The 16,510-nt window shown below is 39.2% G+C and overlaps 1 protein-coding gene across 1 annotated transcript in view; it reads left to right on the top strand.

The window, feature by feature from the left end:
- The window catches only part of ROS1 (ROS proto-oncogene 1, receptor tyrosine kinase), a gene marked incomplete at its 5' end in the record, with an annotated part of 72,297 nt that extends 56,083 nt beyond the window's left edge, over nt 1–16,214 (top strand). The window contains 3 exons of the mRNA XM_080342285.1: nt 1,228–1,362; nt 6,159–6,322; nt 16,022–16,214. Of these exons, the coding sequence (XP_080198411.1) occupies nt 1,228–1,362; nt 6,159–6,322; nt 16,022–16,167 (445 nt within the window). The 3' untranslated portion in view covers nt 16,168–16,214. The remainder of the gene's footprint in view (nt 1–1,227; nt 1,363–6,158; nt 6,323–16,021) is intronic.
- Between the last annotated feature and the right edge of the window lie 296 nt (nt 16,215–16,510).

Below are 16,510 nucleotides of genomic sequence, written 5' to 3'. Positions count from 1 at the left end.
AGCTGTGGGAATAATCATACTAAATCCCATGGCAAGAAAATATTGGTTTACAGGGAGAATGATAAGGTAGTATACTGCCATCCCTAATAATTTTTAGGCTAAGGCAGATTTCCTCCTAAGTGATATTTTAATGAACTAATGAAAAGTTTGTCATCATGACAGTACCTGCATGGTTATATTTCTTAATGCTTTGAGTTCTACCTTTGGATTCTGGCTGGAAAGAGCTAGTGTCACTCAATTAAACAACTTTGTTCTAGGCCCACAGCATAATTTTTGCTTGATCAGTCAGTAAATTGACTGCCTGCATGCTGTTCCATTTTGTTTTCCATTAGGTTGATTGACATTTCCTTCCTACAGCCAAATACTTTCCTGTTAACGTTTTACCCTCTTCTGGTGATTTCTTTATTTTGAAGCCAAATTTTCTCAGCATCATCAGGGGAACGTCATAGTACTTTGCTACAGAAATTTACTAAAGGTTTATATTTGGGTGGGTTTGAGTTTATGATGAACAAGCCAAGACGCCTTGTCAAGAAGAGATATGGTGGGGGATGAGAATAAAAAAAAAGGACTAGATCCATTAAACCTGAGTTTCACACAAATTTAGATTTTGGCAGCCGTAGGTACTCATGGTGGGCTATAGTACACCAATTTTCCTGTGCAATTTGCTCCAGGTGTACATACTTTGGCAGGTAGATTGGACTAGCTGATTTCCAGAGGTCCCTTACAGCCCCAGCCACTGATTCTGTGATTCTGTGATCTTGTCCAAGTCCTCAGTCCCGGCAGCCCATCCATTTGACTGCCACTCTTACATTTATCTAAGCAAGTGGTTCTGTGCTCTGTGCCAAACCAAATGAGGTGCTGACTGTTTAATGAGCGGTGCTTAGGAGAACGTGTCTCTCTCCATTTCCAACCGCACCTCTAGAGATTTCTAAACCCTTGTTTCAGTGAGGACTTGCTCAGCCAGAGAGCATTGCCGGGGGAAGTTGTGGGCTCTCAGTGCCTTTTAAGCTGCATCTCTGTGAGTCTGGGAAATTGTGTCAGTTATACACATTTATTTTAGCTATTCCAGAGGCTGGCTTAAGAAAATATGAATCATTTCACAAAAAATTAGAACTTCTTACTCCTAATTTTTGTAACTGAGTCTTAGGTTAGAGACACTGTAACTGTTTATGAAGAGATTGTTCATGATGATTATGGTAATTAATTTTTTTTATCGATGTTTCTTAGGGCTTTTGGAGTCTTAGTGTGGGAAACATTAACTTTGGGTCAACAGCCATATCCAGGTTTCTCCAATACAGAAGTTTTACAGCATGTACGATCTGGAGGAAGGCTGGAACCTCCAGATAACTGTCCTGATGACCTGTAAGTTAATTTTGTTTAAATATTTTTGGTAATATTTACAAGAAGCATGAGGCTTATTGCCAAATGGCCATCATTTTGAATGTTACTTATTCCCATTAAGAGTTCAATGTCCTCCATGGTTTTTTTTTTCGGATAAAACAGCTAACACTTGTAGCTGCCAACCCACTACTAACTCACCCAGTAGTGCTGCTTGCGAGTAAGAATTTAAGTGTTGAAGTTGAATGGTGGGTATTTCAGACACAATGTAAAGTCAGTCTTGAGCATGAATCTGGTAGTAATGTGACAACAGGCTGAGCGTGTCCGATGGCATTGGTTAAAAGTTAAGATGGCTTTACGAAGTATTTGCTGGTCCCTGTACACCATGTGCCTGTAGTAGCAGATATAACTGGCTTTCTCAATGGTAGTTGCAAGAATTAAGGTAATATTAGAGTATACATGGAAAATAAACTGTGCTCTCTCTGCAGATATAACTCTTACAAAAGACAATAGAAAGCTGAAGCAGTACAGCAAAGGGGAAGCCTGCACTTCTGGTTAGTTTTTCACTGAACTGTAAAAACAAAGCTTTCAATTTCCGTTTGCCTCTTGAGCACAAAGTTTGGGTTTAATTGCAAAATTCTTGCAACTAAAAGAATAAAATGAATACATATAGTGGATCAAACCCATACTGGACAGAAGCATACAAAGGAGGAAGTTGAACCTGAGCCCAGTGATCACTCAGTATTGTCTAATTTCATGTTGCAATTCCTATATCACCCACTCTGCACAAGCAGTCACAGCAATGCACTTCACAACAGATCCTACCAACTGAAGGACAGGGTACTTAAAGTGCACAATTCTTATTCCTGGGGCTGAGGAAACTGATTGAGAATAATTCTGTGACTGGCAAGCCCGGATCTCTGTGATAGGTCGCACATAATTACCATGCTCTGAGTTCCAGAGAGGGTGATTATTTATCATTATGTAAGCATAGCTGAAGCACCATATTAGCAATAATTTTTTTTTGAAGTAAGCTTTAGCACTTGGAGGAACTGAAGAGCTGAAGAGAGAAGGATTTTCTTTTAAGAACATGGTCAAAACTGGAAGTCACAGAACAAATGAAAGCCCAAAGGAATTTCAATTTCAATATTTTTTTGCTGAAAAAGGTTTCCTCAAAAAATTCCTGACAAGTATCCTGTGAACAAAAAAGCATAGGAGGTAATGTATGGCTATGTACTAGTGTGATATTCAAACTCACACAGAGGCTTAGAAGTTGCCTTTAAAACAAGCAATCAGATCTTCAGAAGAATCAAGAAAACTTTGCTTGAAGTCATTTTTACAGTCCCAGATCTTAAATTTAGCCCAGAAGGTAGGGCTTAAACACTGGTCTGCCTGTTGCAGCTTGTAGGATCAGTGCCTAATAGCAATAACGTAATTTTTGAAAGCCAAGGGGCTGAATGAGCTCTTAGACACCTATACCATCTTTTATCTCATTTGGTGAACACTCAGCACCTGCACACATCTTCTGTCAGTAGCGTAAATAGCTTTTTGCTACTTTGCTGGGTCATTAATGGCATGCTGGGATTCTTGACATTCCTGCTTCCCTCCTTGTGGTTTTGAACCTGCATCAGGACACCAGTAGTCTGTAATTGTCTCCTCAGCACTTTGGCTTGCTCATTGTCATTTGACAAAACAAACCATCACCGATAGGAAGAGAGTTCAAAGGCCAAACTACTTCAGCTGAGAAGTGTTTAGGAATCTGTGGTAGGCTTACATTGCAAGGGCAAGTAGGGCTGACACAGAAACCTTGGGGCGTAAAATCACTAAGGAAGTGGGACTGCATTTTTTTTTGGGGCAGGGGGGAGAAATGCTCCCCTTCGCTTTCACAAGTTATTTCTCCAGGGAGTAATCGTTTGCTTTCCCCCAAAGAAGCATGGATAAGTAAAGATTGCTAATGAATTGGAAAAGGGGCTTGGGGATCTAGAAATGAGCCTTATTTAGTGAGATGAATTAGATGTATGAATGGCACTACTTTTGCAGTCAGAGATCCACATTTGGCACAGCCACCTGGTAGTGAGGCTTGCATGCAGGAGTATGCCAAGGTTGGGACTGAACTGAGCTAACAATATAGATCCTCAAAGGCAGTGGATTACAGTCAGGAGAATTTGTACAGGGCTGATGCCGCTTGCTGGCTGGCTGTGGTTTCACCAAATGCTCAGTCCCATGCAAAGATACACAACTAAGTTTGATGAAGAAACTTTGGTTTACTAATTAAAAGCTTTTGCTACTTGGTTCTTAAACCTAACATAAACCTTCAGCTAGTGTTGCGTTTGAATCTGTTATTTTTCATTTCTTCCTGAAAAGCTTTCCCCATGATGTAAGGGAACCGTCTGAGTTTCATCCTCATACTGAAGGGGTGTACTATTTGCTAGCCCATGTTTGGCTCCCAAAAAAATATAGGAATGTTTCAAGCCATCATTTATGTATATCTTGGCATATTAACCTGACTTTTCACCTGCATCATGTTGATGCCTTTCTGGGCTAATGAAAGTTTATGCCACGTGACTTAAAACTTTGGATGTCACAACATGCCTTAAAAGCTAAATATCATGCCACAAACTGCTGTTCATGCAAAATTTGTAGATATCTTCTGAGAAAGCATGAAAGTTTTTGTTGTTAGAAACCCAAAGCTTATCTGAATTAAACACTTTATGAACAATATCAGTTCTATCTGCTATTAATATTTTAAGCCCACCAGCAAGTTCTTTGAAATAAGAATATGGAATATAATTAAAATGAGAAAATTCTAGTCTTGAATGTTTTGACAGTAATGAATATCCCCATTCAATAACAAAACTGAACAGCTTTATAAAGCATATTGTCCAATAAAAAAATTGTTATTTTGAAATATAGAGATTGGTCTTAGGAATACAAAAATATTCAGAATCCATTTTTGTCATGTTCTTATTTCATAAATGAAAAGACGGTACATTTAGATTGTATACAAAGAAGAAGGTGAGGCCCTGGAACAGGCTGCCCAGAGAAGTTGTGGATGGCCCATCCATCGAAGTGTTCAAGGCCAGGTTGGATGGGCTAGATGAACTTTGAAGGCCCGTTCCAACCCAAACCAATTTATGAGTCCATGACTTATGTATCATTTTCTATTTCTTTCTCCCTCCATTGGCCTGTGGCTGTTTGTTCCTTTCCATCAGAGGAGCAGTATTCTCAGTCAGCTCTTTTCCTTCATTGCACTTCGTTTCCTTCATTCCTTGTGCACCTTGCACAAAGCTCTGCTCATGAGAGCCCAAGTTCTAACCCGAACTCATGTTTTTTTATTATATATCCTACCAACTAACATCACCAGAAAACAGATTGTTTGCCTTCCAGCACCCAAGGCTGGCTTTCAAATTCAATGTGACAGACACTTTGTTGGCAGCAGAAGTAAAATTAGTATTATTTCACTTTGAGACCTATTCAGTACTTTTCCATCTATATTTTCAGGGTCATCAAAAAACAGTACACCTAAAGGTAAGCAGATGAAGTGATTCAGAGCATTAAGAAGTCCTTATCACATTTTTAGATTTTTAAAATGGATTTTCAAGTTTTCATTGGATCCTTCTGAAAAAAAAGAAACATTCTGTCCAGCTCCACAACCACACAATACAGGACAACGTAAAGTGGTTTTGAAACATTTTTTCTACTCACATTTCTCACCCAATGCCAATATTTTAATATTATTGAAAAATCAGAAGTCAAGATTACTCCCATCTGTTACCACAGGTTTTGTAAAATACCCAATTGTGGGGAAGGACAGCAGTCTCCTTTTAAAGATGGGTGAGCAAGGATCTGAGCAAGCCGGTTCATTTCACATAACTCAGTAGTGGCTGGTGTCACATAGCAGCAGATCTGGGACGTTGCTGGTCAGGGGAGGATTTGAACTTAGGGCTTAGAGGTGAATACTCCACATTCCAGTAGCAGATTCCTAAACTGGCCTTTCACTGGCTGCTCAAACGACACTCTGGGGTTTTGAGACTCTAAGACCTCTCTCCACTCTCAACAATTTGCATGTCCAGGTGCTGGCTGTGTTTTGGTTTTCAGCCTAGCTCCCTCTGGCTTTTGTAGGATTTGGTTTTGTGTAGCCTGGACTCACCTTGAGTAAGCAATATAAATCAGCCCTGTCCTTTAGACAAACAGGAAGGGCAGTTTTCCACTGAATGGTACAGATAGTGTTGTGCAAGGTGAGCTGTGATCCCTGCACTGGGAGGAAACTCATACCATTTTTGCCTTTGATAGGAAAACTTATCCCTATTTGTTTTGCTCTGGAGGCAGAAGTCTAAATTAACCCTCTCTCTACTGAAGGGTTTGTGTTGAACTTCCCCTAAATTTAAGGTACCACAAGCTGAAGGAGGATTAAATAACCTGATAACTTCAGAGTAGATTCTAGGTTTAGGCATCTTTAATTTTTTTTTTTCTACTGTGGAAGAATTGCCTCTTTGTCTCATTTCTTCGAAAATATTGGTGACTTCTTTGGCGGAAGCAGATATTAATGGCAAATGTGTCTTTTTTAATGTTATAGTTGCTCACAATCTCAAAAATATCCATCTTTAAAAGATTAAAAGCATTCATAGTGAGTATTCCTGACAACCGAACTTTAATCTGCTTTTCCTTCCCTCAGCAGCTGATGATAGTCTTTGTACCACATATAAAGTTTTTGAAAATTAAATTCTAGGCCAGACTTTCTTCTCAGGTGATTTAATGTTAACTATTGAGATGAATGATTCTATTATATTTTCTGTTTGCATTTTAACTTTTTTTTCCAGATGTGATTTAATGACGAGATGCTGGGCCCAAGAGCCTCACAGTAGACCTACTTTTGCATATATTCAGGACAAACTGCAAGAGATAAGACACTCTCCACTGTCCTTCATCCACCACCTTGAAGACAAACAGGTAGCAACTGGAGTCATCAACCAAGCTTTTGAAGGTGAGTCTGGGCCAGCACTTGCTGTCCCCATGACCTCTTCCCCACTAACAGAGTGGGATTCAGCAGTTCTTTTCACTGCATTTGTCACCACCTCAAATTCTTTGCCTATAAGATGGGGAAGCCAAAGATTTACCTCTCTCATAATGAACTTGTAACGATTCACTAGGTGCCATTAGGTATGATGCATTAGGTAAAGCACATATAAAATTACCGAACAAAAAGACCCCTATGAGGTTGCAACTGAGCCTGCTTCACAGAGACATCCAGCTTGCATCTACATTTTTGATTCTTAATGACCCTGTTCCACTAAAGGAAATGCTTAAGATCCCTGTACATCCAGGAGAGCCTTAGAAGGCTTCTGAGTGGAAGTCTGTTCCAATTTCAAAGGCATCTACTTCCTCTCCATCAGGTAAACATGGCAGTTAGGCACTTACTTTGGGAGCACTGATTCAGTAGTTCACTGATTCAGTAGTGAAGCATAAATAAGGTACCTAAGTAAGGGCAGCCTTGATCCTAGCCCAAACTGTGACAGCTCCGGTCAGGAGTCACACCATATCTGTGCTCTGCACACTGGGAATGAATAGAACTAAGTGTTGTTAGGAAAGATGTACTTAAGACATGAGACACAATAGACACAATTATACAAGAACATTACTAAGATTGTGAAGACAGGAATTAAAAAAATAATAGGTGATGGTAAATTTGAAGTCATCTGTGCAACTGTGATTCAAGTCACCTAAACATGGAAATGAACATCCTTGTCTAGACGAGAACAAGAAACAGTAATTCCTGGCTGGCTAAACTTTGAGAAAATGTGAAGTCTTAGTAAACAATGTGATTTGTAAATTTGCAAAAATGAAGTTTTTATTATTTCACTTCTATTTCAGAGGGTGTTTTTTTTTCTTTTAATTTAATTTAACCTGTTTGCATTCTATGGTTTACTAATGAAAATATTTATTGTTAAAAGTATTACTTTCTATTCTAAAAAAGCAAAACCTATTTGTTTCTAAAATATCTAAAGACTCTATTTTTTTGTTTCTTGGTTTGTTTTGGTTTTTTTTTTTTCCTTCACAAAATGTTGTTGAACTAGGCACTCACCCTGTTTTATAAGCAGTTTTGACACAGCAGGATTTCCTAAAAACTTCCTGATCAATTTCAGGAGTGGCTCAGTACTCAATTACACAACTATGTAGTCATTTTTCCATAGGATTCTACCTCTAATCAATTCCCCAGCAATGTCAAATGCTCAGTTAATTATAGTCTAGTTGATATTTTGCTATCATTATCATAACCTATCGTTTTCTACTTTTTTAACAGCTGATCTTGCACCTTTATATATAATGAAAAGGTTTGTGTATTTGCATTTAGTGTAATTTCTTAGTTTTTTTAAGGGCATCTTCACTGTGAATAGTGGAGTTCAGGAAAGAGACATTTAATCTGGCACAAATCTAGGCCTGGCATTAGCTCAGGAAAGGATTACAGCCAATTAATTAGGCACTATGCCCAAGCTAATAGGCCTCACATTTTGGATGGGCTTCATCTCACCTAAATACAGCTGTCTAGAAGCTAGGACATATTAGCTAAGATATCTCTGTAGTCAGGGGCAGAAGCAGACATCTCCAGAGAGTGACAACTCCTATGTTTTATGGATGTATCATAGCATGAAAGGGGTCACCTTTTGCCTTTCTCTCCATCAATGATGTCTGGAATCTAGGTGACTTGCCATATTAGACTTGGACACGGCATCTCAGATTAGACATTTATTTTTCAGATTGCTACAGGAACACAACATCCACTGGACACAGGGCTGTACTGATTCAACTGCTTGCACCTACTCCTGAGCTAGTGTGGTTTCCGAGCTTAGACATCTCTGCTCTGTATTCCCTAACTCCCTGGGCACAGAGACATGAAAACTAAGTGCGTTAAGAAATTCTTGTGGCATTGCAGCGGTACCTGTTAAAATCTTTAGCAGGGCTGAATCTTTTAAATACAAGCCTGCCCTCCTGCTCCTGAGAGTTGGGGAAAGAAGCTGGAATAGCAGGCCCGGCACAGGTGTAACATGAAAGGATTTTCGTTTCAGTGCAAGTCTCTGCTTAGCACGTGCCAGCTGTTAACTTGCTCAATCTAGCCAAATCATTACTTTTACTGGGATGACAAATTCATATTTTTAATGTAAAAGACATTATTATGCCAATTTTTCAGGTTCTTCCATACAGCAGAGAACTCAGAGAAAAAACCATTGCTTAGTCAGGGAGAAATGTAGTATTCTTAGAAATGGCCAGACTATTGAAAAGAAAAATATGGACTGGGGCTTCCATGCAAAGCCTTAGTTTGAATGGCTAAAATTTGAAAAAAGGGTTTACTACAGAAAATGTTGTTGTATAATGGACTTCCAGGTTAGTTTTAATAATAGTGGTACTCCATAACGTAGGTTATGTTCAGGGAATCTGTTGCCTGTGGTCACTTCTTAAATCAGATTCCATTAAGCCTGTTTATAATAACCTAGTTGGTTAAATCTGGCCCACTGTGCTAAGCAAGGCAATTCAATGCAAACAGAACTTTGGCAATGGCTCTCAGAGCCAGGCTGTTTTGCTCAGCACATTCTCTCCTCGAGCCCTGTTCCCTTATGTGGCTTCCTCCCATTCTTCCCTTTCCATAGGCTCTGCCCAGCTGTTGTTGCCACAGAGCCACTGCTGGATCTGCATTGGCGTGAGATGGCAAAGCAACTCTTATTATTTTTCCATTCATTGTTTTCATGCTTTGGTTCTTGAAACTCCCCAACTTCTCCTCGGTCTCATGTAGTGATTTTCATAAAGGGAGTACCCATCAGGAGACAGTATAGCTTGAATTTTATTTATTTATATATCATCCCTTCATTTAAATATATTTTAAAAGGTTAAACACTTGACTCTTTCCCCAAGTAGGCTTTATAAGCCTATTAAAATGTTATGCTGCATACTTCACTGAAGGCCTAGAGTCTTGGTGATGTCTCAGTGTTGCTGGATTGTCTGATCAGGGACACATGCATGTCAGTTTTCTGTAGCTCTCCAGAATTAGACTAATTCAACGTTTTTTCTGCCTGCAATGTAAATTTTGTGCAGCAGAGTTCAGTGAAACATGGGCTTCAGAAGTGCAATTGATTTAAGCAATTAAATGGCAATTGGGGTTCTAGTCAAGCTTCTGGACTGAAATCCATGCTCCATTATGACTCTGTGTAAACAGTTTGGGGCATAAAATATATCTCAGTTTGTGATTTGTAAAATACTATATAATAAGTAAACAATTTTTAAAATTTGCATTCATTTTCGGTTGGGACTAACTGAAGTACCTCTTGTGTTTGTAGTGGTAGTAGAAAGATGACAGCCAAAACAAATAATCCAAAAGACTGTTCCATGATAGATTGTCCTGGAAAACATTTTCCAAAAATGTTATGTGGTCATTGGCCTTTGTGTGTAATGAAACTCCTGTCATGAGCTTCCTGCCAAGAAATACTTGCTCTCACCAGGAGACTTGGTTCCAGAGTAAGAGCCAAATGTCAAGCAAAGTGGAACAACGGGCCTCAAAATAACTGTGATACTTAGCCCTACATAGAATCATACAAGTTCCAAATTCTGTTAAGCCTTACCTTTACGAGGTCTGTACATATTGTCAGTGCTATTTCATAGGTGTGAGAGCTGGAAAACATTAGATTTTCTCAACAACATTAATGCTGGTGCAGTATGACACACAGCTTGCAAGTGTGGGTGAACTAATATGGACGGTATGTTAGTGGTCTAGACAGCACGCTAATGGGATAGCATGGAGATGGCAAAAGGGCCACCGGGTGTGCTATTGCAAGAGTTACCCTTCTAAAGGAGGCATCAAATGGCAATAAATATGTCTGAGAAATACCAGCAGCTCCTAGCACTGCTGCTTCCGAAGGGAGAGAAGCAAACTCAGCACAAGACACAGGTCTAACAGTTCAGAGTTTTTTCTTCTTGCTCTTACAGTCTTTCCCAGGACATTGGTTGTAGGCATTAAGTAGCATTAACAGTATTTTTTTGAGTAAGGAAAGGACTATCCAGTTGGAGGACTGAGACAACGGTGGGTTTTAAATCTGGTGGGAATCAACTGAGCAGAGGCCCCATCACCAGAGTCCCCATTCATTGCTGAAAGATCCGCTCTTTTTCTCCCAGTTTCAATGAATGCAAATGAAATGTCATGAATCAGCATGCTAACAGGATTGCTGTAAAAATAACCAGTCCATCTATTTTCAGACATAGCTTTTTACATTTGCACATATAAGACAGCACTATATGTTTTTGGGCCCCAAGCGTGCACCTTTATGGATAGAAACACCTGCTTGTTTTGGCAAATATCTTTTCTGACATCGGACAACTGGACAATAAGCAGCTGTAGCAGCTCCTTGCCTTTATGATCCAGGAGGACTATTCTTATCAGTACTGCTCCCCACAATCCTTTTTGGACCTATAAGGAACAAAAGTCTAATTGCCCAGAAGCTGTGTCACAGCACCACAATTTTACTGCTAGAAGTGAGAGGAGATGCAGGGCAGCTGGAGAGAGCCTGAGAAAACCCATGGCAAAAGACTGAAAATGAACACATTTGGCCTCAGAACTGTCATTTTTTAATCTCTAAGCTGGAGATACTGCTTGAAATATATGGGAAGATAAAACAGTTAGAATTTTGTAATGTTTCCTTTTTTTTTTTGCTTTTTGTTCCAAAGCCACTGGCTCAGTGTATTTACTTTTTTTTTTTTCAGTAATTAAGGTACTTGCTAAAAATGTCACCCTTTTTTTTTTTTTTTTTTTTTTTTAAATCTCAATGCAAAACCTCATATTGAAGGGGTTTTATATTAAAATCTGGAATCAGTGATTTCACTATTAATTATTTGTCTGCCCTCTCTACTGGCTGAGTAGTACTGGTTTGCTGTTCTTTGTGTAAGAGTCATCAGTTTATTTTCCTAAGTCAGACAAATTTAGAAACTATTCTGCACACCTCTCTGAACTTAAAGTAATCACTTGGACAAACGAAAGCTTCTCCAAAGCAGACGTGTTGATAAGAGACATTTTTAAAACCTAGCCTCCTTTGTATTTTTCTGAAATTCAGTAATCCTCTTCCCCACTTAGCTTAGTGAGTGGCTGACCCAAAGCCAGCAGAGGTCAGAGAAAAGGCTTCTTCCAAAACAGCAAGTGGTTACAACACTGCACGAAAAGGGGGACTTGGTGATGTGATCATTTCTTATTTGCCCCCTAGAAAAATGCTGTTTGGTTCCAGAGAGCACACACAAGCCATATGATATGGCAAGGAAAATCATGCTAGTATTTTGCCTTGGACTGAGGAAAAAACCCGCTGATTATATGATAAGAGCTGACATTTGTGTAGTATAGGTGTATAGATATAAGTAACTAAAACTCAGGCACTGCATTTATGCTGGCTGTCCAGGCTATTTGACAGTCACCAGTGAGTTGTGGACATCTTCAGGGGATGTTATTGTGTAAAGGTGAGGATGTGAAATAATCACCTCTACAAAGGGATTAATTCTTCCTTCTCTCTCCATTGACTGGTAAGGCAGCCTAGGCAAGGAGCTTAAACCAGACACGTAAGATCTGGGGGATTCAAACTTATTAAAATGAATATTGCTTTGTGACCTAGAGAAGTGGGAGGTAAGGGGGATGCTTTTCTGTTTATACAGCCTTATTGTATTTCAGCAAATATGTAAATGACTTTTTTTTTTTGTGCTCTTATATTATAAATGATAATAAACAAGATAACAAACAAGTTTATATCTGTATTTCCCAAGACAGCTTCTTGTACACAGAGGTTTCATTCCACAGATCTCTGAAGAATCTATTAAAATAAGAAGAAAGACAGGTAGTCAGTTCTTCAAGCAGTTTATTGCAGTGGAAATGCAGGATGAGCAAAATTCTCACTTTTAACTCCTTTAGTGTCTGACAGAATAGCAAAGCTTGGTGAGTCACCCTCAAACCATGCAAGATCATATGCTTCATTAGACAGGAAACACAGATATATCTCTGCTGATATATAATACAGAGTGGAGTATTAAAACGGATATATATTTGTTCTATTTATATTCTTACTGGCAATGTGCAGAAACTGAAACACAGCACCTCCAGCTCCAGGTGGCCAGCAGGTATCAGGAAAATACTCCCTACACAGGAACTGTCTCCTTGAGCTTACCAACATAGCTGAGGTGCAGAAGTCAGGGTTCAATAGCTACCTTTTACGTCCTTAACAAAGATATGTCATCAAACGCGTCTTTTGAATGTGTTCACTGCGGGGCACATCTTTCAGCCATGCCAGTAAGTCAGTCACTCTCTTGTTTACTACAATGTGCCTTGTGTAGCAGGGACAAAGGGCAGAGCAGGTATGAGAAAAGCAAGAGGATATTAGTGGGAAAAAGTAAACGTGGCTTCACTTCCAAATACCTTGCCATATTGAAGGTGTTAAGCATCATAGGGGATTGTGTTACCCAGAATTAGTAACGTCTCAGGCTAGCTACTTAGCTGGTGTAAATCAGTGGCATCCCATCACTTTCTATGGAGTGTTTTTAATTCACTCTAACTGAGGATCTGTCCCTGAAATAGCTGTGATTAGAAGAACAAAATCTCTAGATCAGTTTGTTCAGTCTCTACCAATCAGCTTTTCTATGGACTTTTTTTTTCTTCTTCTATGTTGTCACCTTCTGAACTTAAACACCCAAAAAACCATCTGCTTATCAAGACATCACAAAAATTTGCACCCTTCCAGGCAAGACTTCAAAACATGTGAGCCCACACAGCCTACGGAGCAGACAAGGAAAGCCACTCTGCAACTGCGAGGCAGGATACGTGACCCAGCTCGGCACCCTGGCTGCCCTGTGGCAGGAAGCAGCCGACTGAGATGCTGAGACTGGGGAGGGGGAAGCAGAGATTTTATCAGGCTGGGACCAGTCTCCTCAGAGGAGGCTGAGCAAGCAAACTCCATCCCTCATTAGTATGAGTCAGGCGACCACAGTTTCTTGTGTCAATTAATGTGGGGGTCTCTACAGTAAGCTTCTGCCTACCCCCGGGGAGATGTGTTGTGATTAATTTACCTGCAATTCAACTCAGAAGTGCTTCAAGCACACCACTACTAGGAAAAGTGTTCAGCAACGTCAAAGCTACGTACATTTAGGACCTGATAACATGTATCTATGCAAGTACAGTGCTGAGCTTTGAATGTGCCATTTTAGTTACTGAAAGCAGTCTACCTGAGAGAGCATGGAGCTTGGTGGGAACCTGCTACTCAGCAGAGTACTTCTCAGTCTGTACAAAGTTCTGGAGTGCCAGAGCTAGCCTGCCTCCTGCCCTGAGGTAGGGTGTTCAAAGCAGACATGGGTAACTCTATACTATGCAGCAGTCCATGGTGTAGACAACCACCCAGGATTTAAGTGTTTGGAGCTTACTCCCCAGCACGACTTCAGATTCCATGAAGGTGTTCCTTGGACGCCTCGTCTCGGGATGTTTTGTTGGGTCAGCCAGGCTTTGCTTGTGAAATCTGAGGGGATCACATCACATGGTTTATCCTGCATTTACTCACGTATAATCCAGCATGACTATACATCAATCAACTAATTTTAGCAATGTTAAAACTGAAAGGAAAATAATGATATCTCGTTAATATACTGACCTACCTCCTCACTCCAGCTTCTCTCTATCTTGCTTCATATTCTTAATGTTTTTTGGAAGGGGCTTCCAACATTTATTCAGAATTCTCTGCATTTGCTTCTGACTTCCCAGGGTATTGGTGGATCTTCTAGATCTCACATTTCTCGAGGAATTTCATAACATATAATGATTTTTTTTTTTCCTCAGTTACTCAATAATCTTTTATTTCCATCCATCATATAGCTAAGTAAGCAAAAATTATTTGCTTGCTTTGATGACTTACATGAGAGGCAAGCATGGTACTACTGACATATTTCCATAGATGTTTTGGCTTGTATGGCAGAATGGTGCTAAGCTTTCATAGGTGCCGAACATTGTGCTAAGAGATGACACAACTATGAAGGAAAGGGCACTTGTAGTCAAAAATCTCATTGTGAAAGTGGCAATATGTAGTTCATATGTGTCATGTCACATAAGAAAGGACGTCAACATTATATTCTTCCTCCATTTTTGTATAGGGTAAGAATATTCTGAAAAAATAATCCTTCCTGCTTATTTTGTCCCCAAAGTCAAAAAGTAAAACCAAGGCAAGGTGTTTGATATTTTTAGTTCTTTTTCTCTATAATGAGAAATGCAGTGGGGCATAAGCTGAAAAAGGATTATAATATTTTATACATTCTGCAGTTCTTCAGACCTGTTGGGGAAAGAATTAGTAACGTATCTATATATCTGGTAAAAATATCTCAGTGACCTCATACTCACATTTGTGTAAACATCACCTCATCAGTTCCAGATACTTATACAGGAAACAAATCTGAATGCTCCTCTAGTGTTCTATACTTAGGCAGGTCAGCCGGCATATGTCTGGTCTGTAAATACCCAGTTTTACTTGGGTCCTTATTTTAAGGTTTCTCTCCTAAGAGTTTACTGCAAACATGCCCTCCGCATTTCCCAGCATGCATTTTCCAAAGCAGCTTGCCCCAAAGGGTTTCAATTAAAAGCTTTATGAAACAAAACCCAAATACAAAGAGCTGTACTGGTTGGTAAAGTCTTTGTTGGGATTGAATTACTAAATATTGCCATAATAGTCCTGAACTGATAAAGTGAGTATCAAATGATTTTTCATAGCTGTCAGTCACTGTGGTATGTGACCACAGTTTGCTCTATGTCTCAGTCCTCCTCTTGCTAACGTGTTCCTAAAACCCAAATTCTCCTTCAGACTTCTCCTAATAATCTTTCCTAATGGACTCTAGCATGTGGAACAGACTTCTGACTTTATAGCTTGGGAGAATGTGTGATTATAGTGACATAATAAATTGCATATTGTCTTGTGCAACAACACAATGCTTGTGTTTGTTTTGAATAGAAAACCTTGAATGTTGCCTGCTTCATTTTCTAGTTATGATGTAAAAAAAGGAGAGAGTGTAATAAAAGAAGGTATCTGTTACAAAAGTAAATCCACAAAATGGTAACAATTATCTCTTGAGCCTTTAGTTAGTATTTTTACATTTAGAAAAATATATATTCCCTGCAATAGACTTCAGGAAACTGCATGTGTAAACAGCATCAAATTAGGGAAAAAATAGAAAGTTTTCAGAAATTATAAAAACACACTGGATTGCCAAGTTTAAGCTTCTAGAAAGACAATATTACAAGTCCTCTAGAGAGACAATACATAACGATTTAGTAGGCAGAGAACTGCCTATGTTACAGGACTCTTTAGCAGTGTTATTATCAGGGTGACACAAAGGTACAGATTAAAATCACTTCGGCTTTATGCCCGGCTATCTTTACTACTAAAAGAAGAAAACCATGTGTTCATAACTGTATTACTGCCTGTGGAGGTACGAATAGTGATGGCCAAACTTCCCTAGTGATTTCCTTAAAGCTATAATCCACATAGGCAAAAGCAGAAAACAAATCTGAATCGTCAGTCACTCTTTATGTGGTCACTAAGCCAACTTTCTCCAATAGCTGTTTGATGTTGTTTACTTTCTAATACTACATGTGTATCACTGGGCTGTTGTCTTTTTTTTTTTTCTTTTAATACAGAGAGTGATGTTCCATGTGCAGATTCGGACAGTATTCTTTCAGCCATGATGATGGAAATGAGGAATCAAGAGGGCTTAAATTATTTGGTATTAGTCAAAGAAGGCAAGCAAGATCAAGGAAGCATTAGTTCTGCTGAACATATTTAATCTGGTTCGCTCTGTTTGAGAGAAGGAGGGAAAGAAGAGAAAAAGCTCTATCAAAGAAGACAAAAGCCAAGGAAAATAGTCAGCACATTGTCACACTTACAGAGATGTCTTAAAAACCCAACAGCTTTCTAAAACACTAATACTATCAGAAAATACTGTAAGGTACTGAATAATGTGTAGCAGAATAAGACAATAACTTTTAATTTTCTACATGTTATGGTTTGGGTGTTTCACATGAGATAGTTTAAGGGAATAAAACTTATAATCAGACAGTAAATGATTTTACTGTAGTGTTGACCAAACTCATGCAATCACATATGCCTCAGACGCAGGAAGTCCTTCC

This window comes from Nesoenas mayeri (genome assembly GCF_963082525.1).
Source record: "Nesoenas mayeri genome assembly, chromosome: 3".
In the NCBI taxonomy this organism is placed as follows: Eukaryota; Metazoa; Chordata; class Aves; order Columbiformes; family Columbidae; genus Nesoenas; species Nesoenas mayeri.
The sequence above is the reverse complement of the archived record's forward strand: the minus strand, read 5'-3'. Positions and strand labels throughout refer to the sequence as shown.